This window comes from Barbus barbus (assembly GCF_936440315.1).
Source record: "Barbus barbus genome assembly, chromosome: 7".
NCBI lineage: Eukaryota > Metazoa > Chordata > Actinopteri > Cypriniformes > Cyprinidae > Barbus > Barbus barbus.
The window spans coordinates 24,859,580-24,882,331 of NC_136735.1; the positions used below are offsets into that span (position 1 = coordinate 24,859,580).

Below are 22,752 nucleotides of genomic sequence, written 5' to 3' on the forward strand. Positions count from 1 at the left end.
TTAGGTGTAATTTACTTACCCTAATTTTGTTCCAAACTCTATGCTTTAGTTTTTCATGTTATAATAGGAGAACATTTGAATTATGCATAGGCTTGTTTTCCATGAAACAGTTATGCCATAAAAGTAGTATGTATGACTTGTTTTGTATTTCTTTTAGTACTGTCAGTCGAAAATTTAAAAAAAAAGTACTTATCAATCACACATTATTTTCTGAAATTAATCACGATTAATCCCACCTAGTTTTTAAATATATTTTTATATTGCAATTTTACATGCAATGTTCAAAGTAACGTAGAAACAAAGGCAGTTTATTTTTTTAATATTTGTTTAGTGGCATCTTAGGTAAGGTAAGCATCACTGATACCAACAATACAACTTTATTTTGTTCCTTGAGCAGACATCACAGCTGCTGGGTTATTAGATTTTTTTGGCTGCTGTTACTTTAAGAGCTGCCGCTGCTAAATCTTGTCAAGAAATAAGAGACAGAAGCGGCAGTTGTGAGTAGGGTGACAACCCTAGCTCTGCCCCTGTGTTAATTGCATATTTTAATGCCATTAAACTGGAAAAATTAATCAGCTGCACTAATTTATATATTTTTATGTTGTTTGTTAGCTTAGTGTCAGGAACAGACTAAAACATGTTTCTAACTGGGAACTGTTTTCCATTTTAATATTTGATATGTAGTTTTCACCATAATGTAAATTGATTTATACATTTTTCTGGTTTCAGGTAAAGCGTCGATGTGTAAGGACAAGGACGGTCAGGCAGTAAAGGATTGAGTGACCCTACGAAGAGACGCATATACTTAATACATCAAACGCTCTTCACAAACCTGAACTGTCATTACACCACACCTCAGATGAATGAGAAATGAATTCTTTAGATTCAGATGTTCAAACTTGTATGTAGAAACACAGACCTGTTTCTCCTCATTCGTTTTTTCTTTTTTTTGTTGAAATTGTTCAAGTTGCTCTTTGCTTCTCTGTCCAGAGCCATTTTTAAAAACAAACATTTGAAAGAAAGAAAAAAAAAAAAGTTTTAATCTGCTCTAAGGTTGCTTATTAAATACCTGGAAATAATTTTTTACTGTTTTATCTCCCTCTCCTCTTTTAATCCTCTATTAAATCCAAATATTGTCCTCAGATTTCTTTGATTGCAAGGATTTATTGAGGCTCTTGTCTTGTATTCAATTAGTTGAACTCTATAAATTTAAAGCGCAAGGACTACAAGACTGTATAATTAATAATGCTGCTATTTATTCTGTTGGGTGTATGAGCATGAATTCCTCATACTTTTGCAAGGGACACCTTGTCTTTGCTACATGAAGTTTGTGTTAAAATCGATACTATATTTAGAAGCATGTTCAAATTGATTCACATTTAAATGGAAAAAGCTGTTCGGTTTCATTTTTCCCCACGTTTCAAACACGAGTCCACTTAAATTTGACACCTACTGATGTAGATGTCCTAACAGGCGCAGGGCAGAGATTCACAGATAACACAAAAAAAAAAAAAAAAAAAAACACTTTTTTTTAATTCAAAAGAATATGACAGTTTCACAATAAATAACCATGCTTGTACGGCTCGAGTAGGGTTTTTTTTTCTTTCTTGTTTTGTAAAGGAGCTTAAAGCCAGAGCCCATGACCTGCATTTCTCCTTTCACAGAAGTTTTTGTCCTTTAATTCACTTCTTCGTGCAATATTGAACAAGGTGATCACTACAGGAAGACAGTCTTTTTTGTTTTTTTGTTTCATTTTTGATTTTCATACAAAATATAAATCCAGCCATCAACGGTGCATTCTAGAGATGAACAGTACTTTATCCCCTCTCCCCCCAAAAAAAACTTGGCTGTATGTAAATGAGAAAGGAGGTGTATGAAATCAACTAGCTGTGAAAGTGGGGGCGTTTTGAAAACAGATGTTATATGGGAATGCTAACAAATCAAAGTAGAGCACATAGCAAAGGGAGAAAAGAAACTTTTAACAATTCACCCCTGTAAGAACAGAACACTGGGTAAAAACAGATTTGTGTGGCAGTAATCGCTCTTGGCCCGTTTGCTTTGAAGCATCTTTGTTGACTAGAAAACTAGCTGTTTGATTCATGCTTGCATCATCAGTTAAGTGCAAAATATTAAATTATATCTGCAGCTTGTGAGTGGAAATCTGAATACAATTTTGGTATGCTAAGAAACGCACCCCACCTCACTCTCAGAAACCCTTTTAAACCCCCACATCAACATACTTTGATGCCATACTGACTGTTCTACAAAAAAAGCCAATCGTTTTAAGAGAACAGAAACTGTCTTCACTTTCTCATCTCTACATGTACAAAATGTTTACACAAATGCAAATTGTTTCATACAATACATTCTTCAAAACAAAAAAAAAGAGGCAACTCAAGGTATATCTGTCCGTTATCAAGTTGCAAACCCCACAGCTGCCTTGAAAACAAAAAGAAAGGGTTTGAGACCACCAATCCTGCATCATCCCCCTTTTCAAAAAGAGGGAAAACAAAAAGGGCAATCTTCCTTTCATTTAAAAAATAAAATAACACTTCACCCAGTAAGTCTGAAACTGTGTCTGCACTCACATAACACCATGTCATCGGCCATATCAACTACTATACAGACAGATAAGTGCAAAGGAAAGCCAAAAGAAACATTAAAAGAATCAAATGAGCAAATAAAATCACACATTTGTTCATTGTAAGAGAGCGTCAAATAGAAGGGGTATTAATAATCTCCAGATCCCATTCAAATAAGCATATCCCAAAACATTTTTATGGTGTACAGATTGAAAAAAACTAAATTCCTGCTATTTTGCCTTTTAAATGTACACAACCTTAAATGTACTAATTTACATATACTAACATTGTCTCACATATGCAAGTGGGTGTTTCTTTTCACATGAAATGACAGTGATAGAGGCTTTGTCTTTATGGGTTTCTTTAAAAGGAAAGTGACAGCCTAAATTTAAGAGGGAAAATTGTAGCAAGGCAAAAACAGTAAAAATGTTGGAAACAAAAAAAAAAAAGACAAGACAAGGGATGTGAACATTTGCTAAGAGAGACAGAATATGACTCCGAGGTCTCGCTGTCTAACTGCTGTCTCTTACCCAAACATTCATTCTGAACACAAACCAAGACGGGTGATGCATGTGTGAATGTGGAGAGAATGGGTCATGATGCAGGAGGGGTTTGAGGAAAACATGGCCTGATGAAGAGAACTGGATGATCAGTTGCTTAGTAGCAGCTCTGTCGCTGTCTCCACATCCCATGATTTTGAAGACAAGGCTACTATTACTGCATTCTGTTTGAAAGAGACAAAGACAGAATGTAACATTTGTAAGCAACAGTAAATTTGCTGAGCTAACAGTTCACTAATTTGACTAAATATCTCACTGAAAACAGTTGAATCACTGCCATCCCAACCAAACAGAACAGTTTTGCTCATTCAGTATAGCAATATAGCATTAAGTGCTACAAATCAATTAAACTGAACTAACATTTATTTGAAGGAAATTTCATTATCCTTTCAACAGTGCCTACTAAACAGTATTCTGCATATTTTTATACTCCCAGTTAAAGGTTTGGGATTGGTTATTGTATTGTTTATACTTTTATTCAGCAAGGAAGGCACTTTTAATGATACAAAATATTTTTATATGAAATAAATGCTATAATAATTTTAAGCAGCACAACCCTTTTCAATACTGATTATTTGAGGACCAACTCAGCATATTATAATGATTTCTAAAGGATCATGGAAGACTGGACTAAAGGTTGCAGAAAACTCAGCTTTCTATATTAAAATAGAAAACAGTTGTTTTAAATTGTAATTCTTTTTCACTATTACAATTTCTATTTCTGATCAAATAAATGCAGCTTTGGTGAACATAAGAGAATTCTTTTAAAAAAAAAACATACACAAGCAAACATCTTACCAACCCTCAAACCATAGTGTATTTTCTGTGTGAAAACATTTACCTAAAAATATGGATTCAATTTCACTGTGTAATACATGTCTCAGTGTATACTTCACAGACACAAGTCTAGGAGTCAGCAACCTTTTTGACATAAGTGTCAAAAAGTGATCTTTATTCTGTTTTTTTATATATATATATATATATATATATATATATATATATATATATATAAATAAATAAAATAGTTTTAGTAGTTTACTCCTTTGATGTCATGTGGTGATAACTGTTGGTACTTTTTGGCAAGTAGCACTGTGGCTGGTAGACATCTGATTACCCTTGAACAAAAACAATGTTAGGTTGTAAACAAAAAGACAATTAATAAAGTAACATTTGATTTAGATTTTAAAGTTATTTGAAAATGAACAAAAGAAAACCTGGCAATTGAATGGACACTCACTTTCAATCAACAACTGATGGTCCACGTCCTGTACTTTTCTTTTTCAAAAATAGCTTTAAAAGGTTTTTCGAGTTGTTTGTAGAGAGGACTTGTTTGCATAGATATTACTGTTTCCAAACCCTCTTCCAAAACCAAATTATTTGTGATTGCAGGTTCTGCACAATCCTCTTGTTCGGAAACATTGTCAGAGTCTAAAACAGGCTCGAATTAGAATGGTAAAATTGATGCCATAATTAATATTTACACCCGAGCAGATAGAAACTCACGGTTATGGTAAGGGCGTGACATTACAGGAACAATCTCTAAGCTGTTCGCCAATCACAACACACTGGATCAGCTAACCAATCAGAGCACATTTAAGAAGGAGGGTTTTATCGAAAAAGGAAGTACAGAGAGCGTTCGAGACAGACTGGGAAGAGAGTTGCTTCAATAATGTAAAATATTATATATATATATATATATATATATATATATATATATATAGATGCAACATTACCTTTTTTTTTTTTACTAATCCGATAATCTGCCGAATCTTTTCTTTTAACAGTTTTAAATCTCAGTTATTGTGCCCTCTTGAAGAGAGTTTCATTGTTTTGACTGTAGTAACCGAACGCGACACGCAGCTTGAATGCTGAATGGATGACAGACAGCCGCAGCGGAGAGAAGAGTTTACATCAACTTGAATTTAATGACTTAAATATTACTCTGTACTATGGAACAGCTTCAGAACACTTGAAATATACTGCACGAAAACTTTATGGTGCTTTATAATGTGTTGTGCCTTTCATGGGGCTTTACAATAACACAATAATATACGCACAATATTGGATTTGGATCGGTCTTGTCTCACCGATACCCGATCCGGCAGAAAATGCCAGTATTGGATCGATGCATCCCTAATTATATTGGTAATTATCTTTTTTCAATCAAGCATAAAAACCTATTCTGGTACACCTCAAAAACCAAATCAAGAGGGTTTGACAAAAAGAAAAAAAAAAAAAAAATCGTACAGGACAAGTTTAAAACCACACTGACAGTGGTAATTTCTTATTTCTATCAAGAAATGTGCTGAAAGTTAAAGGCTACACATGCCAATAGTGCCAGATGTCCCTAAGGTTGCAAACCCCTGCTGCATCTGAATTTAACCACACTAACAGCTGTCCACTTTCAGTACTTACTTTGTCAAAGCCCATTGCACAAAGTTTGTCTATTTTGCGTGTGTACTCGGGACTGGACACGGGAGCACCAGCGTAAACGTGAGACCAGAGACGAGCGGTTTGTTTGAACATTTCTGGATTCTGCTTATACTGCAAAAAACAACAACAGTAATGTAGTTGAAAGGTTTGCAATGCTTTGTTATTGTACGTTCTCATTCAGACACGCATGTGTACCTGATTGGCTACCACAGCGTCTTGAGGATCATCTGGCTCTGCAGCAGCTAACAGAGCCTGTAGTGAGAGCAGAACTGTTCGCAGAGTCATAGCAGCAGCCCTGTGCACAGGAAGTGAAGACAGAATACAGAGGAGATGAAGAAAGAGTATAGAAAAAGGAACAGGAAAGAGAAAGTACAAGAGTGTGAAACGCATTATATGCTTGATGACAGTAAACTACACCTGTCATGATCATTAATTATAAGCACTCACCACTGGTCTTTTAAAATGTCCAAACATATTGCCCCAGTAACTGAACTTATATTGGGATGCCAGATCTTAGTAATAAACCGCACCTGAAAAACATGTAGGAAAAAAAATTACTTCAAAGTCTATGAACTTTCAAAGCAAGTCAACATTAAAGGGATACTCCACCCCAAAATGAAAATTGTCATTAATCCCCCATGTTGTTCCAAACCCGTAAAAGCTTTGTTCGTTCCTCTACGTTCTTTACGCTTTGAATTGAACGAAAACAGCATATCCTTGTGATGTGGCTGACAAAGAACAGCGTACGCTGCTTGCGTCCAGCGGATACTCTCCAAAATGGCGCTACGCTGACGCAGAGGAGACGAATTATAGAATATAGTCATTATTTTTATTTTCTTTGCGTACAAAAAGTATTCTCGTCGCTTCATAACAGTCAGTTTGAACCACTGATGGCAGATGGACTATTTTGACGATGCTTTTCACAAACCTCCCGGTTTTCATACAAAATATCTTAAATTGTGTTCCGAAGACGAACAAAATTTTTACGGGTTTGGAACGACATGGGGGGGTAAGTGATTAATGACTACATTTTCATTTTGGGCTGGAGTAACCCTTTAAATCATAATTGATCATACTTGCAAAAAAAAAAAAAAATTTAAAAATCTTGCATAAAACAAATGATCTTGAATTATTACCCTGATATGACATTTTCCCCCTTTAGTCTTTAATCTTTTCATTAGTAAATAAAAATGGAATTTATCTAAAATTTTTCTGTGCAGTTCTATTTTCTACACACGGTTTTCATGTCTTCCGAGTAGTTCAAGTAAAAAAGCAGTAATTTTCTGTTTCTGTTGTTATCTCTATGTTTACAGTCAAATTTAGCACATGCTTTTTAGATAATGTTAGACACAGTAGTAGTTTGTTACTGCTTGATTAGGTTGTTAGCACAGAAAATAGTTCTTCACTGCTTTGTCAAGTCAAGCGTTGGTCCAGTTCAGGATGGAATACACAACTGAACAGACTTTAAAACACTAGTCGTCATACACTTGCCAACTTTTGTAAAGGTAACGGAGAGAAACTGTGCCTCATACACAAGGACTGCAAACCACACACCAACAGACTTTCAAGCTGTTACAAAAAAAATTCACTCAAACATGTGCCTTGTTGCAAGTAGACATGACAATCGGAAACAATGTGTTTTTATTCACTTCACTTCACTACACTTATTATAGTTCAAAATATCAAATATATTTGATGACTTGAAAAGAGATAAAAAAAAGAGTCTTTAGTCTGTGCCCATCATACACTACACAATTTTCTGTGAAATCTGTCAACTCCGACTGTCAAAAATCTGCAGACTGGTTCTGATTTTCAGTAACTAGCTTTGACTTCTCCAGACTTTAATCCTTAAAATCTTGGCAAAAGTCGTGTAGTGTACAGCCTTTAATCGGGCCAGTAAAATCACTTATTTGTAACCAAATGAGATCCTGCTCCTGTTCATATATCCACTGGAACAGAAATGAAGTTGTACTTTATTTAATAAAAATGTGTTTAATCCAGCAGGGGAAATGAACAATTCTCCTTCCTCTACAAATTTCAAATGGGGCAAAAAAATGTGCTAACAATTTAGCATGTGTAAATTGGTAAGTTCTTTGCTTTTGATATTTATTATTAAGATTGTGTGTCTTTGATCACCTAGCTCCATTAAGAAATGCAAGACCTACTATTAAAATCCTAATCCTGATAGGTAATATCAAGTCAGCTATTGAAAAACCTGATTTTCTTACAAACAAAACACTAAATATGAACCGCAATCACTAATATTACTAAAACATCAAATAAAGGATTACCTTGGGTGGGTTAAAAGGATATGTCTCAGGTATCTTGATTTCTAGCTGGTATCTGCCCCCTATGGTGAAAAAAAAGCTTGTAAATTATAATCTTAACCACAACATTCATGTATCTCCAAACATCACGTCAGCAATAGAGAAGACCGATGAAAATAGCCTCACTACCTTCATACGGTGTGTCTGGTGGTCCTGCTATTTCTCCCTTTAACTCTGTGAAGTTTTCATCCACCAGATCTACTTTTATTTGATTTTTACTTGTCTGTTTAAAGTAGAACAAAAAAAATAGAAACAGGAAAAATTATTATTAACCCAGTTAACCTTTGTGCGTTTAATATAACTGGGATCAGGACAAAATGGCAGAAACAAGCCTTTAGTTAGTCAAACAAGGTTGTTTCTTTACTTCAGCTGCCCAGAACAAAGAAGTGACCAATTAAGTCGTAGGACTGTTTTAAAACAATGAGCAGCCTAGGTAGACAGCATGAAAGGTGCCTGTGGTTCCCAAAAATGCTGTCTAGGTAGGCACCTCAATGGGTTTTGAAACAACCATGGTGCTGCACTCCTGAAAACTACTTAAGCAGTCCTGCTAACAGACCCTAACACAGCAAATATGTCTGGACACGACCAGTAAAAAAGTATTTCAAATGAAGAAGAATACGTTAATAGGCGACAAACACGAGTGCTAATATTATAACACACTAAAGAAGGGTTAGTGAAGCAGCTAGCAGGCTAACTATGTCAAATAGCAAGTTAGCTGCATGGCTAAAGAACGGCGTGTGCAGTCAAGAATCTAGTGGTACTTTGATATGTGCATAAATGGTTTTCACATTTCGGTCAAGGCTTTCGTCTTAAAATATCAAAGGAAACACATTTGTCAGGTGTAAGACTTCCGTATCTAAAGGCCATCATATGACAGTTCATGCTAACATTAGCTTAGCAGGCTAAGCTGGCTCACTGGCTTCTGGATGTTTTTCCCAAAAGTCCTTTTGTTTGCTCTTAACGGGGAGGAAAATAGAGTAAAGTAACGTTTTGCAAACCTCTTCGCTTTTCAGCACTTCTTTGAACTCTCGCTTGATCCTCTGCACAGCGATATTTGCCATGGCTGATTGATTCCTCTCTCTATCTCTCTCTCTCTTTCTCTCTTCCGCTGTTTTTGAGCCTCCAGTCCGCAAAGAATGATAGTGCTTCACTTTCACACCCCTCTCTCTCTCTCTCTCTCCTAAAACAGTTCACTGAGCTCCAGTACAAACACTGGCGAGCACAATGAGTCTGGAAAACTCAAACACTACACTAGAACACTGCGTTTGTCCTCTTTGTTGAAGCAGGTGGTTATATTAGCAGAAAAGCAGAGCTCTTGACAGATCCAGAATGCATCCAGATCTAGTATCTGTCACATGATATCGTGCTTCTACTGCTTGGATACATATGTTTCACTCCCACGTCATTATTTCATGGTATTTCTATTTTTTACTGTGTTTTAGATCAAATAAAACACCGTATAATTTGGTGACCATAAAAACTTACAATAACATTAAAAATCTTTCTTACCAACCCCAAATGTTTAAACAGTAGTGCACATAATGAATTATATATTTTTATGTTATATAACCATATAAAAGTGTCTTCCCTGTGTCTATAATGGATTTCATTTTGATATTTTTAATCAAGATGATTAAAAAAAACGTATTCTAAGCGAGAAGATTTCTCAGTTGACATGAATATTTGTATTGATCTTTTGAGGCCCTGTAGTTTATCGTTAAATTAATTGTTCCTATTCATTATACTTTCCCTTGAAGCACATTATGCTTATATTTGTGAATTTGGGTAACATGAAGAAGGCTGTAATTGCCCCTCTATAATAAAACCATAGAATGGTAAAAGGACACAGGATTGTAAGTATCAATGTTTCTTAAGAATTATTATTCATTAGCAACCACAGGCCAATATTACTCTTACTCTTAATGCTTTTTATACAAATTGCTGCCAAACATGCTGCAATTTGAGAGATTAAGATCATTGTGAAATGACTGATTTTAAAGGTTTCGTTTTAGAAAAATTCATATTCATCATGGATTTGGACTGTCAAACAATGCATTACAAGAGGGAGAGTTGTATAGCAGTTTCCAGAAAGCATTATACAATAAATCTCAGTCTAAAAAAACAAACTTGTCTTGGTTAAAAAAAAAAAAAAAGCCTGCCAAAACTGGAGTGCAGGCATATGAACCTATAAAACTAGTCTATAATTTTATAGGTAATTTTCTCTATTGCTCTATTATTCACTCTCTCACTTAATCATCCACTTATGCACCATCACTCATACACAATGGACGCACGTAAATTAGGGCTTCTCTAAGTAACAAGTAAGCTCTATCAGGTTATGAAAAGCAGACAGTAAAGATCGTTTTGGTGCAAAGCACATTAATAGCTGCATGTCATGTGGCATTATATGCATTTTTTCTCTTTTCAAATAATAATAATATGTTTTTTAAAAAACATGTCAATATTATAAGACATGTCATTTGTTGTTCTGAAGTATTTACATTAAAGTAAATAGCAGAAGTGCAAATTCACTATACAAAATTACTTTCAAGTAATTTTTCCATTACATGATCCACTGTATACCAAAACAGTTTTAATTTGAATTTAAAGGGAAAATTTAACATCAATTTTTAATAAACCAAGCACATTTAGCAAGTCAGAAATAACTCACAAGAACTAAGTTTACTTTCAGTTTTTACAAAATGTAAAGTTTTTTTTTGGGAGGTTAGTTGCATTTTGGACATACACAATTTCTGATTTCCACAAAGGTTTCCTTTCCCTTCCACAGAATGCAGTGCCATGCTTTATTTGCAATCAGCCATGATTCATTTTCAGTATTTTTGCAGTATTCAGTTGGTTGACCTTATAAACAATAAAGCATCTTTTTTTTTTTTTTTTTTTTTTAAATACAAATATTATTTTCCTGGATATGCACATTTAATATTTCAACTGAAGGCATTCACTGGTAATACTACTATAAATAGTTTAAAAATGCACAAACGATATTACAATACTAGACAGTAATATAATTGCTAAACTGTAAAAAAAATTAAATAATAATTCAACACATTTAAAATATACAGTATATAATCATTGATTATATTCTGTACTGATTCAGTGAAAGTTTGCAAGCTATTGTTTCTAACACAATTATGTATTTGCAGCAAAGCAGAATTACAAGTATTTCTGATGTCTCCATTGCCTTATGGGTGGGGGAATAGGACCACAAATTCAGAAATTATGCACATAAATAAGCTATTTACAGTTAATAGTCTTGCTATCACTAACACTACATACTCTAGGATTAGTGGCGGGTTTTCAACCCGATTTCAATCATTTTGTCCTAAATTCTGGTAAGACTGATTAGGCTATTGACTGAGTCTTCATTTCACATTAGTGTAGCCTCCATTATTTTTCAAAATATTTTCCAAATTTGCAGTTCATTTCTATGTGCACAACCCTTTGCGGTTTAGATGGGGCTGAGTGTCCATGATGAGCTTGCATTTTCTTAGTTTAGGAGCAGCACGCATCCACACTTCATTCACACAGACACATTCATGTGCAACTCAAATATACGTTTCATTATTTATACCCCGCCAGCAAAATGCCGATGTCCAATGAATAGACGGTACGCTTTGCAAACGGTGAGTAATGTAACGCCATTTCATTGTTTACCAAAACATGCGACATTTCAGGTCATGTAGCGACGTGGCTCTCATCTGTTAATTCTACCACATGAATGCACGGATCCTACTATGGCAAAGGCTTCCCTGCGGTATATTAATATATTAGTTGTTATGTTCATCCAGTCCGCCTTGCTGATTGGCTGAAATGTAGACGTTGACGCGATGGAGACTTACCTTAACGTCAGCGCGAGATATTTGCCATTCATGAGCCGAGCCTTCACCATAGTAGCATTCCTCATGTTTGCTTCCCCGATCCTTATCTAAACACAGACGGAACATCAGCCGGAGCTGGGGCCCATTGCCAAACAGCAGTGTACACAAGGGAGCATTTGCACTGGATTTGGCCTGTGCGAGCGGAGACTCTCAGGGGTCAATATTCACATTTCGGTCCTCCTGGTTTGAAGCGGATGGTTTTAAATCTCTTCGAGTGAGTTGTCGAAGTCATCGGTAAGACATCTGTCTATCCAAATCTGGTTTGTTTTGCACTTGGGTAAAAATCATATTCATGTTTTTTATTTTAAATGCTGTCTCTATTAAAACAGATACACTGTTTTATTGAATAGGCTAAATAAACATTGATGACGCTAACATCCCAAATAACACTGCAAAATACTTTAAACAAGAATATTTTCGGTATCTCACGATGGGAAAACAGTTTTTATGCTTTGTTTATTGTATAGACTATTACTTAATATACATTTTGTGTGCTTATGAGTGGGTTTATAAGTTTTTAGTGTTGAAATAGACATGTTTTTGAAGTCGAAGAGGAAGCAAACAAAACAGAACCAAGTTACGAAAAAACGTAGCCAACTAATAGAAGAACAAGACATTTGCATCAAAGGTCTGTCAAGCGTTCGCATTATTTTGTGGAAAATTGTTGTGGTAATTCAATGTTGTGAGTAAGCTTCCTTGTTCCAGCGAACCTTATTTCGGTTTCCTTTTATTTGTTTACAATTTCCAAGATTCAGTCATGCCTTAAATGCCAAATTCTTTCAGTTATTAAAACACACGGAACAAAATAGTCCAGTTTTGAAAGCATTAGGCTACTATGTTTAACTGATGTTGGACCTAATTGCTGTGGCAAACAAACATGTTTAGGAATGGAATGCAAATTTCTACTGCTGTATTCGATTTAGAAATTATTGAGTAGGCTACACTCACTTAAGTCGCGAGAAGTTGATTTAACGGAGCGAAATGAAGGTAAAATGACGTCAAAAAGATTAGCATGCGATTTGTGAAAGTGTACATAAGATAGCAAGTGTAAATTAATTTTGCATGCGCAAGAAAAGATTTGTAAAAGTGTAAATCGCATTTCAAGCGTAAGAAAAAAACATTTGCAGAATTTTACTGTTTTTTTGTAAGTGTAATTCTTGTATTGTGAATCAGCAACTTTATGCGAAGGCAAAATAAATATGATCTGTATTCTTCTGACTTTCATTTTTCTGCGCTTACACTTTTGGCTCTGTTGTTTCGCCTAAATACAGCCAAAAGTATTGCAAGCTTAATTAAACTCAGCGTCATTCTTATTGTGGGGATGGTATTTTTACTGCACAGATACATATAAATTAATAATTCAATAAAATAATAAAACAAAAAAGCATGATCCTTTACAAGCTGTGTAGGCTACCATTAGGCTGACTACCATGTGTTCATTCTGAATTTCGAGCTAATGTTAGGAAATGACATTTCTGTGTATTCACTCTATTTATCCTTGACGCGATAAATGGGATGGAGACTTTCGACAGGGAGATAGATCGAGTCCTGGAGTTTGTCCTCGCGGGTGGTATTGGCAGGAAGATGGAGGCAATGTCCACCATCATCTGGAATATGGGAGCAGAACGCTTTGGGATGGAGCAGAGACAGACCAAGGGCCCGCAGCAGGCTGGAGAGAACAGGCGCTCAAGGGAAATTGCAAAACTCAGAGGTGACTTGAGGAGATTGAAGAAGGCTTTCCGACAGGCTCCTGAAAACGAAAAACCTGCCCTTAAAGAGTTGCGAGATAATGTGAGGGAGCGCCTAAAGACCCTGCGCCGAGCGGAGTGCCACCGAAGGGATAGGAGGCGGCGAGAAAAGGAGAGGGTTAAGTTTGCAAAAAACCCTTTCAAGTACTTGTCAGGGCTCCTTGGAGTAAAAAGATCAGGAGTGCTAAAGGCCCCGAAGGAGGAGGTAGAAGAGTACCTCCGTAAAGTGCACAGTGACCCAAGGCAAAAGGAAGACCTTGACCTGGAAGGTAAGCTGTGCAGCCCAGAGGAGCCGACCATCCCCTTTGATGATGGAGAGCTCAGATGGCTGGAAGTCAACGATTTCATCCGAAAGGCCAGGGGACGATCTGCACCGGGGACGAATGGAATTCCATACAGTTTATAAGAACTGCGAGAGGCTGAGGAGATGCCTTTGGAGGCTACTTAAGGTAGTGTGGATGAAGAATCATCTGCCAGATAGCTTTCTTATTGCCGAGGGCTGTTTCGTCCCCAAGCAGGAGGAATCTTCCAGTTTGAAAGACTTCCGTACAATTTCATTGTTGAATGTGGAGGGGAAGGTGTTCTTTGGAATCTTGGCGAAGAGGCTGACTCAGTTCTTGATTAACAACAAATATATTGACACCTCTGTCCAGAAAGGTGGAGTACCAGGAGTCCCCGGTTGCATCGAACACAATAGCGTTATCTCCAAGATTATCGAGGATGCAAAGAGGAACCAGGGAGATCTAGCAGTCTTGTGGCTCGACCTAACGAATGCCTATGGCACAGTACCGCATAAGTTGGTCGTCCACACACTTAAAGCCTATCACGTCCCCCAGAAGGTACAGCTGCTCCTCTGGAACTACTTCGGGAACTTCAAAATGCGTTTCACCGCCAAATGGCAGAGATTGGAGGTTGGAATCGTGACCGGGTGTACCATCTCCATGATTTTGTTCGCAGCGGCGATGAACCTCCTCGTCAAGTCAGTGGAGAAGCCCAGACGGGGAGCTGTGCTGTCGTCTGGAGTCCAACAGGTCCCAGTTAGGGCCTTTATGGATGACTTGACAATCACGGCGAGGTCAGTCCCTGAGGGCAGATGGATCTTGGAAGATTTGGTAGAACTCACTACAGCAGCTAGGATGGAGTTCAAACCCTCAAAATCGAGAAGTTTGGTCCTGAAGCAGGGCCGTGTCCAGGACCGCTTCCGGTTTAAGATTGGTGAAGATACCATCCCAACAGTCACGGAGAAGCCGGTAAAGAGCTTAGGGAGGTGGTACAGAGCCGACCTGACGGACAAAGCAAGTGTGAAGGAGATGCTTAGCCAAGCAGAGAAATGGTTGAAAGCCTTGGAGAGGAGTGGCCTGCCTGGAAGGTATAAGGTATGGAGCTATCAACACGGTATCCTTCCAAGGCTCCTGTGGCCACTGCTTGTGTACGAGGTCCCCTTGACAACATTAGAGGCTTTGGAAAGGAGAATTAACAACTTTCTCAGGAGATGGCTGTCTGTTCCCAAAAGTTTTTGCTCTATAGGGCTATATAGCTCCGGGAGCAAATTGAAATTGCCAATTACATCAGTTGTGGAGGAATTTAAGACAGGCAAAGTCCGGTTGGCAATGATGTTGCGTGACAGTGATGATCAGGCTGTGCGGCAGGCAAACATCGTAGTGAAGACGGGACGGAAGTGGAAGGCCAGCGGAGCCCTGAGGGATGCAGAGGAGCGCTTACAACATGCAGATATCATGGGCACGGTGACTCAGGGGAGGCTGGACCTTGGAGTCATCACCCGAGCAAGCTGGAAGGAGGCAAGAGCAAAGGACCGAAAAGGGATGGTGCAGAAGGAGATTTGGGCTGTGTAGGAAGAGCGCAGACAAGCCAGGGCAGTAGCCATGAAACAGCAAGGCAGCTGGACCCGGTGGGAAGGTGTCCGAGGAAGATCTCTCAGTTGGAAGGACATCTGGAATATGGAGGGGCATTGGATAAAGTTTCTCCTTAGCTCCGTGTACGATGTGCTCCCAACTCCAACAAACCTCCAAAGATGGAGACTGACAGAGGATCCCTCCTGTGCACAGTGCAAGAGACCAAACAAACCTGGAACACATCTTGTCGTCCTGTCGGGCAGGCTTGACAGATGGGAGGTTCAGGTGGCGCCACGATCAGGTGCTGGCGCAATTGGCCGATGGTCTGGAGAAGGAGAGGAAGCGGAAAAGAATCAAGGCCCAAGTCAAGGGTCCCCGATTCATTGGCTTCCTCAGGCCTGGGGAGAAGGCAGGCAAGGAGGATAGATGTACGAGGATCCTTGGTACGGCAGAGGATTGGGAGATGAGAGTTGATCTCGGAAGGCAACTCAAGTTTCCAGAAGAGATTGCCGTTACTAGCCTCCGACCAGATATTGTGCTCTGGTCCCAAGCGACAAGGCAGGTGGCCCTAATAGAGCTGACGGTGCCCTGGGAGGAAAGGATTGAGGAGGCTCATGAACGCAAGTTAGGGCATTTTCAGTCCCTCATATCTGAGAGCCAGCAGAGGGGTTGGAGAGCCTGGAATCTACCGGTGGAGGTGGGCTGCAGGGGGTTTCCGGGACAGTCACTTTGGAGAGCATTGGGGATGCTTGGGGTTAGAGGGGCAACCCGCAAGACCCTGGTGAACAACATATCAAAGCAGGCAGAGACAGCGTCCAGATGGCTGTGGGTAAAGAGAGGTGAGCGGTGGCTAAACCAGGCTGGCAGAGGGGGCGGGGGTCAGAGCTGAGTGGTGAAGTCCTGAACGGCCGAGGGAGCAGTCCCAGGACGCTGGTTCTGCTGTCAAGCCCCATTGAGGTGTCGTGGGCTAGTTGACGAAACACCGGTGAGGTGGGGTGCCCACTTGAAAACCCAGTGAAGTCAACAGGTCTGAACCATACAGCTGTGCCCTCAGGTGAAGACGTCTGAGGGGAGCGTCTTTCAATGCTAGCCACCCACATAAGGAGCAGAATGCAATTCTTGCAAAGTGTGGTGGCTGCGATGTACCCTATCGTTTAAAGACATCCTAGTCATCCTCCTCCTCTTCAGCAGACCATATGATATTAGTTTGTGATCTTGATGCTACTGAAAGTATCTGCACTACTATGTGTAATTTCACAATGTCTCCTGATCAGGGTTGATGCCAGATTTTTGTTTTTCCTTTAACGTGTATTTAAAGGAGATTTTACTGTACTAAATATTTACCCCTAAATTATGCATTTACCATCTGTAATGCCATGTGTAACCACTGGATGGCTGTATAACCATATAAAAATATCAACATTACTGTGTGTTTCATGGTTTCTGGGAATATTTGATTCAGATATAGTTACTTTGCATTTGTTTTTTTCATTTAGATGCATATATTTAGACATTATTAAAGACTATATTTTGTCAAAGTAGTTGTTTTTTAAATGCTGATTTGGTTTGAAGTGTCAGTGTTTGCATTATAGTCAAATCTGGAGACAAAGCGCTATTAAACATTTTGATTGTAAAGTTTAACATTATTTCAGTGGTGTAGGCAGATTATCTAAAATCTTATATTTCAATGCAATGTCGAACCAATCCAATAAAGTTAAATCTAGCTTGAAAATCAGTATATGAGCACATGGTAGTCAGACTAATGGTACACAGCTTCTAGGGATCATGCTTTTATAAATTTATTTTATCTTATTGTATTATTAATTATTTTTTTAATATGTGTGTGTGTTAAATAATACCAACCCCACAATAAGAATGATGCTGAGTCTAATTAAGATAAAGATGTGCTCTCACGCCTGGAGTGTTTATTGAACCAATCAGATTAAGAGTAAATCGAGAGTCGGCGAGAGCCTCATTTGATTGGCTGCGAGAAGAAGGTCCCGCCTTCCACTTGCGCTTGCAAATCTAAAATCGTGCCAAAAATGCAAGCGCAAAGACGCAGACGTAAACAGCGGGTTATTTGGGAACATTTTGCCCTACGCACGCAAGAAGTCATTTAGACAGTTGCAACGATTTTTTTTCTCCACACACATATTGGTTTTACGTGGTCAATCCGTATTGCAGCTCTTGATACGGTTGTGTTCGCTTGCAAAACGCTGCACACAGGCTTGCAATACTTTTGGCTGTATTTGGACGAAACAACAGAGCCAAAAGTGTAAGCACAGAAAAATGAAAGTCAGAAGAATACAGATCATATTTATTTTGCCTTCGCATGAAGTTGCAGTTTCACAATACATGAATTACAAAAATCAGTAAAAGGTTGCAAATCTTTTTTTCTTACGCTCGAAACGTGATTTACAATTTTACAAATCTTTTCTTGTGCAAGCAAAATTAATTTACGCTTGCTATCTTATGTACACTTTCACAAGTCTTACCCTGCGCATGCAAATCTTTCTGACGTCATTTTACCTTCATAGAGCGTGCAGTTCGTAGCGTGCACTCATTAGCCTACCTGAAGCATCACAGCAGCTCACTTAAACATATTATTGCAATAATTACATTTTTACTCATGTTAATTTTTAACTGTAATTCACATATGGGAATTTTCAACATAATATCTTTTAATATTTCATATAAATTAAAACTTGGAAAGAAATGTTTACTCTAACGTATTTGTCATTAAATCGTCAATTCTTTGTGACTTGGGTCAGTATGAGGGCTGAAACAAGATAAAAGAAATCCATTAACAATTTGGTGCTTGGACATTTATTTATTTATTTAGGTTTATTTATTTACTTTATATAGTTTATGTCATGGTTCATCAAGTACTCAAACAGATTTTTTTTATCCACATAAACTTTAACAAATTAAAAGAAAAACCCCACTGCATTAGATGAAGCTTGGGAGAAGAAAAGCAGTCATCATATAGTTTTTGGTCTAGATTGTTAACTTTACAACATGGGCAGTCCATTGGGTAGCTTATTTAAAGAAGCTTACCACACCTGTGTGATTATTTGGATTTCAAATATGAGTCATGCTGACAGCCTTCACATGTGAAGCCATTATATTTCACCACACCCATTCAGTTTTTGAGTCTCTGTGTGTGTTTAAAGTAATTGAATATTATTAGTGTTTGTCATTTTTATACATTTTTTGGAATGTTTGTGAATTCTGTCTTATGCAGGAGAGGATGGCAGAGGGAGGTTTTGACCCCTGTGAGTGCATCTGCTCTCATGAACATGCCATGAGAAGACTCATCAGCCTGGTGAGTTTTCTCTCTGTTTTCCAGATCAGCATTTCAAATATAATATAATATAACTTGCATTTGCTTACTCCAGATGTGCAAATAGAAATTGATCTTTTGAGTTTTATTTTTACTTATTGGTCTACTGATCTGTATGAAAGAAATGTGAATGAATGTGATTTTAGATGGACCCTGTTCTTATATTTGATTTCCCTTCTTTTAGTGTAGCAGTCTTCATATTTTTCAAAGGGATCTCATGTGCACTTATAAATGAACACAAAACAGAAGTTTCATAATTTGAATATTATTGTAAACAACCTTGAACTCACTTGACTTTAATTATACCTCTATTTACTTAGTTCCAAATAACATTATTGTGTATATTTCTTGTAGTTCTATAGCTATGGAATTGTAATGTCAGGTTTTTTTTTATAATGGAGAGAGAGAGTTATAATTGAATTAATTTCACACTGGCTAATGAAGCTATGGTACTAATAAATAATTGCCAAAATGATTTTGTATGATGGTGTAGAAATGCATTTAATTTCAATAAATTAATTTAATTTGGATGTGTGCCAATCTGACAGGGCTTGTTTGTTCCAATTGTAGTTTTTAAGAGCTGTACTATGTAACTACATATCTTTATGTGGTTATTTTATCTTTTAAAAATTTTGCTGTAGGTGTTGAATAATTCTGCTTTTGTAGTTTGAATAAATAGCCAGTAGATGGCGCTAATGCTTCTCTGCTTCACCTAGATCAGCCAAGGAATAACGTTTGATTCAGCTATTTGAAGTATTTTTTGAACAAGCATTTAAAATGAAAGATAATGTTTGTTTTGTTGTTTTGTTAGTTTTTTTTTTGGGGGGGGGGGTATGAACACAAATACTTTTGTTATATATAAATCACACACTGATTGTTTCAAGTTAAATTTAATATCAATAAATGTTTTCTGAATTAATGAACGTAGAAGCCCACGTCCACACACAATGTTGTAATAGAGTATGTTTTTTTTAATTAGCCTTTTTGATCAAATATTTTCTTTGATTCGTTTCCAAGCTGAGACAGTCCCAGTCCTACTGTACAGACACAGAGTGCCTTCAGGAGAGTAAGTCTGTGTGTTCAAAACAAAAGCATATTTGCATATCACACTATAGCACATATTCTGTTATATTTTCTAACATTTGAGTCTTATGTGTGCAGTGCCAGGCCCCAACTCCTCCGTAGAAGGGGACATCACTCTACCCATGATTATTATGGGATGGGTAGTTCTTGCTCTCATGCTCTTCTTGTTCCGTCCAGCCAGCTTGAGAGGCCCTTCAGCCAGCAGCAAGCCATCCGGCCCCCATGGTGTAAGTCCTGACAGATAAACTCCCTCATAATGATGGTCAAACTGTGTGAATTATCACTTACATTAGTGGTCACAAGTTTGAAATAACTACCTTCTTTTTTTTTTTTTTTTTTTAAATAAGTCTCTATGCTCTACAAAGCTGTTTATTTGATTAAAAATACAGATAAACAGTAATACAGTGACATATTATTACAATTTAATTAATAGTTCTTATTATTATCAATGTTGAAAACAGTTTTTGCTGCTTAATATTTTTGTGGAGATCATGATGCATTTTTTTCAAGATTCTTTGATGAATAGAAAATTTAAAAGAACAGCACGTATTTGGAAAACAAATGTTTTGTAACATTATAAATGTCTTTACTGTCACTTTTGATGGATTTAATGTGTTCTTCCTGAATAAAAGTATATATTTCTTACCCTAAATTTAAATGGTATTGTATAACTGTTACCACAAAAATAGTAAGCCGCAAAAACGTTTTTCAAGATTGATAATAATAAAAATATTACTTGAGGATCAAATCTGCATATTAGAATGATTTCTGAAGGATGATGTGATACTGAAGACTGGAGTAATAGCTGCTGAGAATTCAGCTTTGCCATCACAGGAGTGAATTACATTTTTATTCAAATAAAACTTTAATAATATTTCCCAATAGTACTGCTTTACTGCATTTCATTAAAATAAATGCAGCCTTGGACAACATAAGAGAATTCTTTCAAAAACATAAAAATACCTGTATTTAATTATTTCAAACGTTTGATAAGTAGTGTATTGAATCATCAGTTCGGTGAAATAACAGTAATCAGGAAGTGTACTAGCAACTCAACACTGTTAATTTACATTAATCCTTGAATTGTAATTCCTGTAGTCACTGGATGGATTTTTTTCTCCTCATTTAGAATCATGGCAGAGAGCCACCAGCACCTCCTGTGGACTAGAGGTTTTTTCCACCGCAAAAGATTTGATTTTATAATCCAGCTTCCACCTGATCAGCTACTGTGACTAATATAACTTGTTTGTTTCCTTAATCATCTGTCAGTGCTTCAGATTCCAGATTCTTTAGTCCAATGAGGAGGAGGAGGAGGGGGGGGGGGGGCTGATCTACACAGACCATTGGATAACAAGGTGTTTCTACAACCTGTTACATATCAAAAGAGGAAGCAAAGAAGAGAAAGTTGCCCTAGTGGTGAAAGTGCTGAATTGTTGGAGTCTAAAGTTTCCCGGATTTATATATCTCTGTCTTCAATTCTTTTTACTTCTCATTATATTTTTATTATAAAGAATTATTAGGTATGTAACAAGTTGTTCAAATGACATATAGGCCTATATAATGACATTTGCCCTAGATCAGCCTGAATATGAATTGTGATCTAGAAGAAAGGTTACATAGAAACTGGGTGTCGTCAAAAGATTTGGGTTATTTGTGAGTAGACTGAGGTGAAGAGTATTTCTTGTCCTGTGGTAGCCAATGCATTCCAAAGCTATGATGACTTCACAGACATGATTTCATTGGTCCATGGAGGAGACTGAGCCTTGACTCTGCATTGAGTCATTCTAAACACAGATGTAACTGAAATGATTTAAGGTTGACCAAAACCACTTAAGTAAAATTGTTGTGCAAGAGGAAATAATGAAATGGGCGTATTCCAGTTTTAACTTGGCTCTCATCACTGTTGATGTCATGGCTGTGTGGATGTTGTCATGGTCTGGGATCTGTTGACCACAGAGAGGTGGCTGATCTAAAGCAGACTTCTCCACCCTGAAGACTTTGACAATCTATTTACCCTTTGTGTATAAAAATCACTAGAGCAATTGCTAGCATAGCCACTTGAATGCCATTCTTAACAGTTTTTTTGCATTTGCTCAGGAATCATTATGTAGCTATACTTAAACAGCTAGTCAGATGGTATGGGTAGCTGTCAAATGTCAGTAATGAAAATCTAAAAACAATGTAAGCTTTCAAAATAAGAAGAAAAAATTGGGTTCTTAGGAATTTTGGGAATATTTGTGAAGAGTGAGATTGCCTTTTAGGTTAACGCTTAAAGGCAAATCAACAAACGGTAGCACTTTGTTTGTGGCACCTTACCGGTTCTGTACAGAATGCAAAGCTCCAGAAAAACACCAAAGAGAGGAGATAAATCTGCCCCATTTCAAGTTTGGTGTAACTTGCACAAAAGTAAGTTGGTGTAACTGGCTGGACTAATGATTTCTGGGTAGATCAATTAAGGTGGTGGTGTGGATTTCAGGACATGTAAATTCTGTCTATGTACACTGTTCTAATGAAACTGCTCTATGAGAAAGGGCTTGATCTATGCACTTTTGGTTACTACAAATAAATATGAACATATAGCATCAGGACGTGTTTTTCTTTTGTTAAATATGGGAATATTTGTTGGTGGTGATTAGTCCCTTTCAGACGTTTCTAATTAAAATTCGTCGATATGACTGTCTACTCTCAAAAGTAATTTCTGCGTCAAAAGTACCACTAATACTTTCCTTTGGTGTTACGTCACCGAGACTTCTCAGTCTCTGATTGGCTGCTTCTGAAACGTCCTCCACACCTACTGTTTCGCGTTAGTGGCATTCATGTCAAATGAAATGTCCCAATAATCAGTTTCACCGCGTTTATTTTAAAATCTAATAACAAGAATAAACTATTTCGGGTTATGAACGTTAATTTGTTCTGTTTCAGTC

General features: G+C 37.3%; 3 protein-coding genes across 10 annotated transcripts in view; 2 read left to right on the plus strand and 1 right to left on the minus strand.

Moving 5' to 3' along the window:
• LOC306872643 (sister chromatid cohesion protein PDS5 homolog A) overlaps positions 1–1,577 on the plus strand; it is a gene marked incomplete at its 3' end in the record, with an annotated part of 50,904 nt that extends 49,327 nt beyond the window's left edge. For 4 of the 6 annotated variants that reach the window (XM_079421303.1, XM_079421302.1, XM_079421298.1 and 1 more), the window contains one exon: positions 730–1,501. In XM_079421303.1, coding sequence (XP_079277429.1) covers positions 730–733 — 4 coding nt within the window. Of the gene's footprint in view, positions 1–729 lie in introns of all 6 variants that reach the window. The other 2 variants (XM_079421304.1, XM_079421299.1) reach the window with 2 other exon arrangements.
• LOC306872644 (ubiquitin-conjugating enzyme E2 K) lies at positions 955–9,267 on the minus strand. Of its 2 annotated transcripts, XM_079421305.1 has the most exons (7): positions 8,901–9,267; positions 8,032–8,125; positions 7,867–7,925; positions 6,023–6,105; positions 5,771–5,870; positions 5,558–5,686; positions 955–3,306 (listed from the first exon to the last, which is right to left on the minus strand). In XM_079421305.1, exons 1-7 carry the CDS (start codon positions 8,961–8,963, stop codon positions 3,232–3,234), a joined length of 603 nt encoding a protein of 200 aa, XP_079277431.1. In that variant the 5' UTR covers positions 8,964–9,267; the 3' UTR covers positions 955–3,231. The 2 variants fall into 2 exon arrangements, with proteins under 2 accessions (XP_079277431.1, XP_079277432.1); XM_079421306.1 differs by lacking the exon at positions 5,558–5,686 and having other exon boundaries at positions 1,507–3,306; positions 8,901–9,027.
• A 2,459-nt stretch (positions 9,268–11,726) lies between these two features.
• On the plus strand, positions 11,727–22,504 carry smim14 (small integral membrane protein 14). 2 transcript variants are annotated; one of them, XM_079422328.1, is made up of 6 exons: positions 11,745–12,035; positions 18,647–18,727; positions 19,763–19,811; positions 19,907–20,055; positions 20,958–20,998; positions 21,098–22,412. In XM_079422328.1, exons 2-5 carry the CDS (start codon positions 18,653–18,655, stop codon positions 20,994–20,996), a joined length of 312 nt encoding a protein of 103 aa, XP_079278454.1. In that variant the 5' UTR covers positions 11,745–12,035; positions 18,647–18,652; the 3' UTR covers positions 20,997–20,998; positions 21,098–22,412. The 2 variants fall into 2 exon arrangements, with proteins under 2 accessions (XP_079278453.1, XP_079278454.1); XM_079422327.1 differs by having other exon boundaries at positions 11,727–12,035; positions 20,958–22,504.
• The last annotated feature ends 248 nt before the right edge of the window (positions 22,505–22,752 follow it).

Coding starts and splice junctions, on each gene's coding strand:
- LOC306872644 (XM_079421305.1), bottom strand. CDS start 8,963: ATGGCAAATATCGCTGTGCAGAGGATCAAGCGAGAGTTCAAAGAAGTG. Junction 7,926..8,031: donor ACCAGACACACCGTATGAAG/GTAGTGAGGCTA, acceptor TTTTCACCATAG/GGGGCAGATACCAGCTAGAA. Junction 5,687..5,770: donor ACGCTGTGGTAGCCAATCAG/GTACACATGCGT, acceptor TGTTTTTTGCAG/TATAAGCAGAATCCAGAAAT.
- smim14 (XM_079422327.1), top strand. CDS start 18,653: ATGGCAGAGGGAGGTTTTGACCCCTGTGAGTGCATCTGCTCTCATGAA. Junction 18,728..19,762: donor TGAGAAGACTCATCAGCCTG/GTGAGTTTTCTC, acceptor TTCGTTTCCAAG/CTGAGACAGTCCCAGTCCTA. Junction 20,056..20,957: donor AGCCATCCGGCCCCCATGGT/GTAAGTCCTGAC, acceptor CTCCTCATTTAG/AATCATGGCAGAGAGCCACC.